General features: G+C 48.6%; 3 protein-coding genes across 3 annotated transcripts; 2 read left to right on the forward strand and 1 right to left on the reverse strand.

The window, feature by feature from the left end:
- Positions 1-938: 938 nt before the first annotated feature.
- Positions 939-2,007, reverse strand: BDW70DRAFT_166842 (SDR family NAD(P)-dependent oxidoreductase; the record flags this gene model as incomplete). The annotated part of the gene is made up of 5 exons (XM_073742099.1): positions 939-1,041; positions 1,122-1,189; positions 1,337-1,581; positions 1,648-1,768; positions 1,844-2,007. The coding sequence occupies 5 exons, from the start codon at positions 2,005-2,007 to the stop codon at positions 1,004-1,006; spliced, it is 636 nt and encodes a 211-aa protein (XP_073590844.1). The 3' UTR covers positions 939-1,003.
- Positions 2,008-2,422: 415 nt separating this feature from the next.
- On the forward strand, positions 2,423-3,873 carry BDW70DRAFT_145517 (uncharacterized protein). The gene is made up of 2 exons (XM_073738439.1): positions 2,423-3,400; positions 3,458-3,873. Exon 1 carries the CDS (start codon positions 2,690-2,692, stop codon positions 3,296-3,298), a length of 609 nt encoding a protein of 202 aa, XP_073590845.1. The 5' UTR covers positions 2,423-2,689; the 3' UTR covers positions 3,299-3,400; positions 3,458-3,873.
- Positions 3,874-5,445: 1,572 nt separating this feature from the next.
- Positions 5,446-7,227, forward strand: BDW70DRAFT_164877 (putative MFS maltose transporter; the record flags this gene model as incomplete). The annotated part of the gene is made up of 4 exons (XM_073741586.1): positions 5,446-5,664; positions 5,719-6,197; positions 6,253-6,590; positions 6,641-7,227. 4 exons carry the CDS (start codon positions 5,446-5,448, stop codon positions 7,225-7,227), a joined length of 1,623 nt encoding a protein of 540 aa, XP_073590846.1.
- Between the last annotated feature and the right edge of the window lie 4,525 nt (positions 7,228-11,752).

An 11,752-nucleotide genomic window follows, 5' to 3' on the forward strand; every position in this document is an offset into this window, starting at 1 on the left:
TAGTGCGACAGTCCACACATCTACCTGGATAAAGGGTTCGGCCCCTCCCCCCAATCTATAGGTAGTCAAAACGGGCATCTGCCCTCGAAGACCTGGACAGGGTAGCGCCAGATGCTTCTTCCGCTCATTTCCAACATATATTGTCCATAGTTGCTGCTTCAAACCTGTATCTTGTTAGTTTTAGGGAGTTCTGTTTAGGCAGCACGTCCAGATGCCCCTTGGGAGGCCGCAGATCACGTTGGGCCCCGTGATCCGCCGAGTGACGTTAAATAATAAAACCAAACCAAACCAAACCAAAGCATCGAGCCATATACCCGCGCAGGGGTGTATGGATGAGGGCGTTTATCTTATTCAAGCGACTCAAGCGCAGCTCGCCGTAGAAAAACCGGCTGTCGATGTAGGGGTAGATGAGTTGTGTGTCTAGTTGCTCAACAAGTACACGCCAAGCAGGCCATTCCACCTCAATGGGTATCAGATGCTTATCTCTAGCGATGAAAAAGTCGCTCTCGTGGAATAGCAGCGAGGCGTAAGAGAAGAGGAAACAAGATCGTTTTCGAGACTCATTTCGTTCGGACATACCCTGAGGGCTACAGGCTCTGTCCACGATATTTTCAATAGCGTTGGTGAGATATTTTGAGGGATGTGGCCTCCGAGGCTGGTCTTTGAGTCGCGATATTTCTCTGCAGATTATTTTGTAAAGTATGAGCAAAGACACTCTGCGGCGTATCGGTCGTATGGTCTCTGCCGTAGCTGTTTCTTCCGCGTCGCCAGTATGCTGCTTAATTGACCGCATTCTGTTATAGCAAGATGCAAACGCCTCCATAGGAACGGGGTTATCCAACGGGACTAGCTTATGCTGGCGAGATCCGTAGATCAATTCACGTTCATGAGGCACCGACGATTTTCTCCGACAAAGCTTAGCCTTTACGTATGTTCTTCCAGAAATTCTTTGCACAATCTGTTTATTTCCCGAGCAATTGTGCTCTAGGGTCTCTGTCCTTGCTCAACACGCACTGTACCCTCCATTCACTGTCCAATGTGCTATTTCGAAGGTTAGACCCCATGGGAAAGTGATGAGAGCCCGCACTCCAACTGAGTTGGAACACGGAATTGGAACATACCTCCAGTCACATACGAGGCATTGTCGAAAAGTAAAAAGCACAGAACCTTGGCTACTTCTTGTGCCTGGCTCATCTGGCGGAAACATGTGTTTTTTACTCAAGGCATTGGAGTCAAAAAGCCCCCGAGCTTCTCCGTCGCGGAAGATTGCAGTATCAATAGGCCCACCGAAAGGTTGGAAAGAGAATCTAGAACAGGCAAAAGCGGCTGAACCTACGGTAGCAGAGAGTTGATGCGTACGCCGAGTGGGCCAAATTCCCCAGAGACGGTCTCGCTTAGAATGATAACTCCAAACTTGCTCGCTGAGTATGCCGCATTGTGCGGCAAGCCGCGGAGCCCAGCGGTGCTCGAGACGTTGACAACTGCACCCCCAGGGTGAAGGAGATGAGGCAGTTGAGCCCGCATGCAGAGCATTACGCCTTTGAGGTTCACATCCATCATGCGATCCCAGCCTTCAGCAGTCTACAGGTCGAGTCAGCCGACTACCTACCGGGCCTTCGAATGTGGCGGAAATGAGTGATGACATACCATGGTTTGGCAAGTAGTTGAGCCCTCGCCTGTTGCTATCCCGGCCACGTTTGCTGCACCGTCCAAGCGGCCGAAGTGTTGTACGGAGTCACGCGTCCAGCTAGTGATCTGGTCATTTGTTCTCCCATGTTAACCCACACTCGAAATCGAAACGTGCTGGTAGTATGGTTTGCGAGTTTGAGGTTTTCGCTAACACGGGGCATTACATTCTTCTTTGGTCTCCTGCAGGCCTTTTGTATTTACATCGCTAATTGCAAGGCCAGCGGCTCCCAGCCTCGCGACGGTAATTGCAGTCTCTCGCCCAATGCAGGATGCTGCCCCCTTGATCATATAAACTCGACCGGCAATTGAGGAAAGCATTTCGAATGCAACAGTGCAAGACAGCTCCTCGTGTGATCTGTACCGAAAAACCTTGCGTGGTAACCTCCTGGGGTGACAATCCTGATTCAAAATATGAGTCCTTTAAGTAGACTGAAGTGTCCCGTACATGAAGTATCTCTGTATTAGATGAAATGGATAGGATAGGCGAAAAACAGACCGCATGGGGAAATTGTGGAATCCACCTCATTAATTATTGCAATAATTATTGCAATACCGTGATGGTCCGGCCGGACGGACTATTTGTCGGACTACTTCACTTGCATATGCGGGGGCCAGACTTGCAAAGGACGGGCGGCTAGCGGTGAATTTTGGAGACTTACATATGTCAGGCTCAATCTTAGTCCATGAATGTATCAACGGGAATGACAGTTGCATAGCAAAGTGTCCTTAAGCTATCTCGCTGGAAATCAAAGAACAAAGTGACTAACATAGTGGTCAGGGTACCCAAGAGCCACCGCGCCGGTAATACGTTTGATATAGTCTGTCAAGCCTCCCAGATAGTTGAGCATCTCCTTGGACTTGCCAGGGATGTTGGTTCCCATATACTCAGACTGTGTTTCCGGAAGTAAAGTGGCATTGCCGATCTAGTTAACCAGTACTGTCCAGGATTCTTCTGCCTCTACCTTCGGCTCTATCTCCTCACGGTCGTTTGCCCGTAAATATGCCAGCGTCTGCACAATCAGACCTTGAACAGCTTGCCAAAATCTCAGCAGCGAAACATCGAAAGATACTGAGCGCATTTGTTGCGATCCGCGACACCCTCTCCCAAGTAGACCCTGCAAAGAGGAGCTTCCGTACCAGTAAAGACGTCTGCGCCTGCGCCGACCGTCTAGCCCAGACCATCTTCGAGTCCTTCGAAGACATGATAGTACTCACGGCAAGGAAGCCAGGAGAACGCGGTCAGTGGCTCAGGTTTCGCAGACGCGATGTGAATGCTTGCCCCGATGTGGATGCGATATTTGGAAACCTAGCGAATGCTCGCCAAGAGTTTGAACGCGCGATCAGCTTGATCCGAGACAATGTGATCGAGAACACGTTCATCGTCACCCAGGAAACGCTGTCTGCCATCCATTCCGGCGTACAGAGAACGGAGGAAAAGGTAGAGCGCATCGACAGGAACTGCGAGCAGATATATCGGCACCTACATAGCATCGCTTCCGATATTAATGCGCAGTTGCGCCAAATCGCAGAACGCGAGCGAGGCCAGATTTCACGAGAAATGAGCTTCTCGAAATTCTTGTCGACGCTAGAAGGGAGGCGAAGAGTATGACCGCAACCTTTCCGGGAGATGCAGTACACTATTACTGACAGGGATATTTCACAGGGGAGCAAGATGAGAGATGGAGACATTGGCTCCAATGCTGCTACCTCCCTGCCCCAACCGGGGTCGTCAGCATAGATCGACTTCTTAGAATCCCCATCAGTGTACCTAGCTTGGAGAGTGACACGGCAGCGGACCTGCCATTTATCCTACACCAGCCAAATAACGACCTACAACGAACCATCGCATATAAAGGGAAGCTGAATCAAGCGACTCAAGGCCAATTTCAGGCCTCAGTTCTGAGAAATATGTGGGTACTCCAATGGCTGAAGGGTGCTGGGTCAGATCTTGTTCTAGTTGATGCGAACTCACCGCCTTCAGGACAATGTAGGCCTTGGCAGAGTCACTAAGGTCTAAGGTCCTTGTATAGGCAAGGACCCATAACACTTAGCTTCATAATGCCAATATGACGGTTTGGACCGTCTTTCTTCCGATATTGTCATACGCTAGCTGCGGCGCAGCTGGTCGATTGGCTGACGTCGTTTAATCATTATTAAGACGGCGAGCCTATCAGAACATTCAAACAACCATTCCGGCGCTCATATTCAGAATACTAAGCATGAAGAAGAGAAATATGTACACGGAGGGATCGTTTGTGGGATGTCTTTGCGAGGCGAATTCTAGCCTTATCTAGTAGGCGGTCAAGGACGGCAGAAGTCGATTCATGTGTACACGATGAAGCAAGATGATCGCGATCACGGGACAAGGGGCCGTGACAATTCTGACAGATACGTAAAAGACCGTCGCGGACTCTCCGCCCATTGTCGCTCGCAGCGTGGGTTTTATGACAGGAGCAGAATATCAATCGAGCCCAAGTGCCATCAATGAAATTTCGTAGCTGTTTCTAAAAGCTCTGGATTCTGCCAAGGCTGCAACTGCAATGTCACATCAGTGGTCCATTTGGAAAGTGCACAGATCTCTATCAGATTACCAGTGGCTCCCAACAGATTTGGTAGGAGCGTTAACCTTGATATTTCATAAAATTATACCATGGCTCTCAACTGGTTTGCTAGCTGGGTCTCCAGGATCCTAAATGAAAAGGAAGCGGAGAACACGCAATACAGGCTGGTGGTGCTGGTGGCGATTCCCCCTTACCCCAGGCCCGCACACTGGGGAATTAACCGAGTGAGGAAAACCAACAGAATATCACCCCACAAATGACACTGCGGGGAAATAAGGGCTAAATCTCGGAATTAACCGAGGAAAGGTTTGTTCTATTCGTGGATTAAATGGGCTCAGACTCACATTGACTGGCATCAGACGCTCCACACCGAGCCGACCCCCTTGCACAGTATGTCCAAGTAATTGGCTGCAGATATTGAAGGATCATTCCAGCCTGGAAAAGCAAGTTAGCAGGTGTCTTAAATAACCAGCCATCTTTCACGTGAGAGTATCATCTGTGTACATTTTAACCCTTAGAATTTATTCTGATTATTGTTATGAACAAGAGTGCTATACGAAAAAAAACTAATTCTCAAGTTATAAGAAGAAGCCAAGACACCAGAGGCAACGCAAAAGATAGCCGTCAACAATCTGCTAGGAAGTATAATAGTGAATAACCTCGACATTATAATCAATATTAATATAATTACCATGTTATCCAATCTGAACGTGCTCGGGTTGCCTGATGCATCTGGAATTAACCGAGGGAGAAACCACAGGAAAGCGGCCCCGCAACTGCACTCCGGGGGAATATGGCCGAAGGGACCGGTACATATCCTCCCGAATAGACGTATCGGATTACTTCGTTTGACAAGAGCCCAGAATGAGTTGATTAGTATAACACCGTTACACGTAGGCTCTAGGGCAGCTCGAGAGAACATGCACCTACGTGTATTTAAGAAAGCTTGATTGAAGCGATGGCGAGCCGAATGTGACAGTGCCACCATAATAATCCGGGAAAATGATGGTTGGTTGAACAAGTCGAGGCCGGAAAATCCGCAGTGAGCTTCACTCAATTAAGCTAGCCCCGGGTTACCATTACAAGCGTGCTGTCGCACGTATAAAGATCTGAAACCCCCAGTTGTGCCTGCATCTCTTTCAATCACCCGCTTCTCCACCCGTTTCTCTCAGAGATCATCTCAGAGATCGTCAACATGAGTAGCGATAACACAGAGAAGCAGACCTCAGCGTTGGAGGTCGAGGCGCAGCCCACCTCCAAGGGCGAACCTGTCTACGATAGCGACGAGAAGGTCGACTACGACAGGATGGGCGCCATCAATGCCGAGAAGGTCGAATTTGACATGACTGTGCTCGAGGCCGTCAAGGCCTATCCCGCAGCCAGCTGGTGGGCCTTCGTCATGTCATGCACTATCGTAAGCTCTTACACTACCCACGATCGGCAGATCATTTTCCTAACGCTGCGATAGATCATGGAATCGTACTGTGTTTTCTTGATGGGACAATTCATTGCCACACAAAAATTCGCCGATGACTTTGGTGTCTATAGCGAAAGGGACCAAGGTTATATTATCGAAGCTTCATGGCAGTCAGCTTTCCAGTGCAGCGGGCCGATCGGTGCCTTCATCGGTGTTTTCCTCGCAGGTCCCATTACCAGTTGGATTGGTTATCGATGGGCAACCATTGGCGCTCTCATGTTCTTGAACGCGTTCATCTTTATCTTCTATTTCGGGAACAGCAATGGGATGTTTTTCGCGTCCCAGATCCTGGAAGGCATCCCGTGGGGCATTTTTATTGCTAATGCACCCGCCTACTGTTCTGAGATTGTGCCAATGAGATTGAGAGCTCCAGCGACGCAAATGTTGCAAATGTTCTGGGCGATTGGGTCAATCATTGTCGGCGGGATCACTTATCACTACCAATCCAAGCCGGACTCCAGCGCGTACAGGTTCGTCCGCTCCGGTAGATACCGTCGAGGAGCACTGTACTAACAGTCACCCCAGGATGCCCATTGCACTTCAGTGGATGTTTCCTACTCCTCTCGCGATCCTACTCTTCATTGCGCCGGAATCGCCATGGTGGCTCGTCCGAAAGGGCCGTCTGGCCGAGGCAGAGAAGTCTATCAGACGCCTTGGACGGGCTAGTGCGAATGAGAATCCCGCTGACGCAGTCGCAATGATGCGTCGCACAATTGAGCTAGAGAAATCGGAGAAGAAGCCTAGTCTTATTGAACTGTGGAAAGGCACCGATCGCTACCGCACATTGATTGTGTGCGGTGTGTACGCATCTCAGAATTTGACAGGCAATCTGATCGCTAACCAAGCGGTTTACTTTTTCAAACGTGAGTCCAGCCTTTTCCTCTAACCTCATAGCAGACTAACACCAGCTCAGAGGCCGGCATGGCATCCAACACCGCATTCGCACTCGGTCTCATCACTTCTGCCCTCCAGTGGATCATGGTCATGGTCTCTTGGATCCTCACCACATACCTCGGCCGACGCACCATCTATGTTTATGGTCAATTCATCAACTGTGCATTCTTGATTGCGCTCGGTATTGCGGCTTCAATTGGCGATCCTAAGGCTACGGCGGCTAGCAATGCGCAAGCATCACTTGGCTTGATCGTCTCCGTCCTGTTCTGTTTGGGACCCGCCCCTGCTTCATGGGTCATCATCGGCGAGACATCTTCCGTTCGCCTCAGGCCACTGACAACCGGTATTGGACGAGGCGCCTATTATTTGGTCAATATTCCTTGCATTTTCCTTTCCAGCTACATGCTTAACACTGATAAGTGGGACCTGGGCGGCAAGAGCGGCTACGTCTGGGCTGGCACCGCTTTCATCTGCACCGCCATGGCTTGGATCTGGGTTCCAGAGATGAAGGACAGGTCCTACCGTGAGATTGACATCCTGTTCAGGCGTCGTGTCCCGGCTCGCAAATGGAAGCAGACGGTTGTCGATATCCGCGATGATGAGTAAATGGACATTGTCTTTGGAAAAGCCTGTATGGTAGTGAAGAATGTGCTATGTCGCGTATATTTACATATATATCTATATGAACGGTGAAGTGGTTCGTTGATTGTTATGAAGAGTAGCTGTGTGGACTTCTCCCTTGTATCACAGGGGCTCCAGAATATTGACAATCGTACCTTAAACCTTATAGATCGTCAACCGCCGGACCCGCGCCGTCATTCTCTGGTCTTCTTTCAGCTGTTTGTGCGTGCTCCTGCCACAGGTTGTGTGCATGTTTCCAAGTGCTTGCCAACCCACCTACTTCCACCACCTATATGCAGCAACCTGATTCCCATCCAGCCAAAGAACACAAGTACAGCAGACTATTACAGCAAACATTGCAACGACCAAAATTTCATGTACTGCTTTTATACGTTCTGTACCGTCTTCCTGTCCATCTTGGTTTGATCCATATTTTCCTAAATCAGCAATGTACATGGCATTCTTTATCTTCCCGACACTAATTCTACATTTATTCTGCAAGCCATTCTTTGTTAGATATGAACTCGAGCCCTTTAAGGCTAAAAAAATTAATCTTCTTAATCTTCATACAGATTATATGCCCTGTGACTCTATATGATGAATCTAGAACTTAAAATAATACTACTTCTAAATACATATTTTATACATAGCTTTACAGCTAGAAATCTATAAGCAGAACTATATAGTGAAAATTGATCAAGTTCTGCATGCTTGGATCAAGATTCATTTATGTATTAGACTTAAAAGCAAGTCTAACCATCAGGGTTAACGGACATTCTTCCGCTCAAGTGACGTCCTCTGATCCGGGATTGTTGTACAACAGCACCGGACCAAGCGTGCAAAGCCTGTCTCGTGGCGCTTGCCTTCGCTTCCTGTAACCGAACCCCTGCGAGGTGCAGCTGGCCTCAGCCGTCGTCAGCAGATGCCCTAGACAAGTCCCGTTTGGCAGTCCTTCCTATCACGATGAGCCGCCATCGGAGGAGACAGGTAGCACGATGGACAATGCCGGAGGCCCAGTAAGTACACGCCGGCTAGAAATAGGGCCTCTGATTACCGTGTCTCGCACCTTCGAGTTGCGATGCAGTCGGCAGATGTCGGTGGTGAGGACCGTTTGCCGTTTCCGCCGAGACTCTGGATAGCGCCACCAGCACGATGAGTCTTCCTCTTTCGGGCTTTATAGCCAGCGGACCATTTCCATCTTACAGTTCGCGTCGCCGATCATTTTGAGGAACATTTCAACTAATCAATATCGCATCTTGTCGATTGGGATGTGGTTGATATGGCTTGCTGGTATTTCCCCGGGTACGTCTGTTCATCTCCTTCAAACATGCTATTCATACCATGTACAGCAGCAGTAATCCAGCACAAAGCACAAATACACCGTAGTATAGAAGTCCAAGGCCGTAGTATCGAGAAACTCGCGCACATCCACGACCAGCCCTAAGCCTTGTCAGGGCGTTAAAGCAGCGCGGCTGCATTGTCGTCCAGAAGGATGGCCACGTCAAGGAGAAAATTTCGCACGGAAAGACATGGAGGTCTTCGGCGTCGTTTCCTTCCGACTCTTGAGCAAAAAATGCTGTCTACTTGTCTGAGGGTTGCAGGTACGATGGAATAAAGGAGTTGCGAAGAGGTCCGCGACTCTGCATGAGAGCTCGAAAGAGGAGCTCGAGCGAGCTACACAATGAATGTATTATAGTGGGGTAGTGGTGACAAGGATTATTGTCTGAGTCGGTAATTCTGTCTGGTCAACGTTGCTATGGCTACTGATTTGCTTCTCTGTTTCTTTAGGATAGGGTTTCCTATGCAATTGATTATATACTGCGTTAGTGTACTGTATTGGCTAGAGAGCAGAGCGTAGGTATGACGTCGCTTGATATTTGTCTTCGGAACTAGAAGTATACCTGTAGATTTTTATCTCTTAATGTGTTAGACCTATACAAGGTTCGGAGACGTCTGATATATACGAAAAGCACCATTTCCGCAAAGATGGGTGATGCCTATGCTTCTGCAGTGTGGAGGTGCTTGACTGAGATTTTGATGTAAGAAACGACGACCAGGCCCCAGCAGGGCTCAGTTAGGCATTCGCAAGATAGTGGTGGGTGTTATCGAACTTTGATGCCACGAGGCGTTTCACTTATGTGACTAGATACGTTATCTAACTGGATAGAAAAGTGATATGTTGCCAATCGAACATTTTTTCTTTGAAAGTGCCATATATGCTCAATCTCTGCAATGCCTGCAATAATTCCACGTTCAGCCTCGTTCTAGAACCCTTATTATCGATGATTTTACGGGACAAATCAGTATCTGCTGGGAAAATGACCTGGCACGTCTGGATAGGCCGATGTGAGCAGGCTATAGGACAGCCTTCTCTCTTGCTGCTCGGCACTGGCAAGGCTGCGGAAAAGGAAAATCACCAATCTGCGTCTAGATTCATCAGCCTCGTGAGCAATGCAGCCTTGCTCTGCAAGAGAATCATTTAGAGAACAGACTTTAAATAGCTGCCTCTCAGCTTTAAATTCCAGAATCTCTTTACAATTCTCAATCAGTCTCCTCCAGAAACCTAACGCGTCTATCTGAACAGTGAGTTTGCACCTGTCACTGGCCCTCAAGTCCCTTGATACTGATCACAGTGTACATTCAGAACAATACTCAACCATCCGTGGCAGGTCTACATTATCAATCCAATCTCCTCGCAGCAAAATTATCTTCTTCCTGTCCAAAAAAGCATGTCCGGCTCCAGCGACGCATGCACCCAGTGCGGTGTAGCCCTTGCTTCAGGCAACACTCTCTCTTCGACCGCCAGCAAATGCGCGACGTGTGCCGTCGCTCTGATCAATAGTCCCAGTATAACAACATGCTATAATTGTGGTCGCTGCGCCGCAGCCATTGCAATGAGGGAACCGAAAGGCGCAAAGTACTGTGGTAATTGCGCAGAGGCTGCCACAAGAAGGTGACTATAATTCAGAGGAGGACTGAATGGCCTGGGCGTGGGTATACCAGCGAAGTAGTCCCAGCAGCTTCATAGTTATGAAAGATCATGCCCTGTTACTCTCTTCCACTATTTTTCGTCCGCCGCCCGATTTCATGGCCCGTTTCTTGAACTGCCATACATTTTGCGAGGTGATCGGGTTGGGTTCAACCGGACACGTGTACCATCAGGGTAGATAAATATGCCCCGGAATTAGACACCGTTGACCAGTTTTGGTCGAAATCGCCTCTATAAAGGAGTGGAACGCCCGATTCCGCCAGGCCGTTTCAATGTCTTCGGAGATTGGTTGGTGCCCCACGAGTCAATTAAGTCAAGCAATACATCGTTCGACATGGCCGTTGAAGGATAGAGGTTTAGTGGTGGAGTAATATTAGTGAAACTTACTGGAAAACGCGTCAACATCTTCTAATCGGTCACTCTTGGCAAAATCATATGATAATGCCAGTGCAATTTCGCCGGGTCTGCTTGGAACTTTAGAAGTGGTGTGCTATTTTGTTTGTCGGCCTATTAGAGGATCCAGGATAACCCTTTTCAGGGGACGGGTGTAGTCAAGAGAGAGCAATCTGTTTCTCTATCAACCTGCACTGTACCTCACACAACCTTGCAGTTACATTAGGTTAGCTGGCTCGGTAATACGCTGCGGCTTCATGCGGACAACGCAGCAACTCTTCACCGAATAGCAAGCCTGTAATGCAATGAAAGGCTTGGTGGACTGACGTGGCCTTGTATGTGCATGGACCACTAATTAGCGGCCGTAACAACCTCGATGTAGCAGAACGCCGTTATATGAACAGGTCCAAGACCCTCATAACACTGGAAAGATAGTGGCGCGGATCTCCGGAATGCCTGTCGGATGCCTGTCTGCTAGACTCTTCACATATTATGCACGTGTATTCTGTTTAGAATATCAAAACTGCTGTAGTCATCTTGAAGGAAGTCGAACTGGAAAATCGGATTCGTTTCCATGCAAGAAAAGTTGTGCAATGCATCAAAGAATTTGTGGTGTTCTTCCTCTTCATGGTATTTTTAGCGGGGTCATCAAACCTGGGGGTGTCGGGCTGGAGATGTGTGTGATGAAACTCTCTCAGACTACCTCCAGAGAAATTTACTCTCACTTTTTAGCCCCACAATCTGGAGGGAAACTTGGGTACTTATTGGAGTTGCTCGTCGTTCTCCGCTTGCGCAGGCCCGTCGCGGAACTCATCTTCCGCCAGAGACCATCATGAATTGCATCGGGGTATAGTTCATTGAATGTCCAAGACGTTTATTCCATGAGATTCTCATGTTGAAATTCCAGAAGCAATTTTTATCTTATTCCTCGCGCAACCTGACTTCCAAAACCGCCTTCACGGTGTCGATGAAGTTGTACGCCTACAAAGGCTTCGGCGAGAATAACCTCAAATCGCACTGGTACTCTTCGGCTGTGAGAACCGGCGACTTCATTCACTGCGCGGGCCAGGGTAAAATCCGGACCTCAACTGTTTTTTTTTTTTTTTTTTTTTTTTATTTAACTTGGGT

The sequence above is a fragment of the Aspergillus foveolatus genome (assembly GCF_047715535.1).
Source record: "Aspergillus foveolatus strain CBS 279.81 unplaced genomic scaffold BDW70scaffold_154, whole genome shotgun sequence".
NCBI lineage: Eukaryota > Fungi > Ascomycota > Eurotiomycetes > Eurotiales > Aspergillaceae > Aspergillus > Aspergillus foveolatus.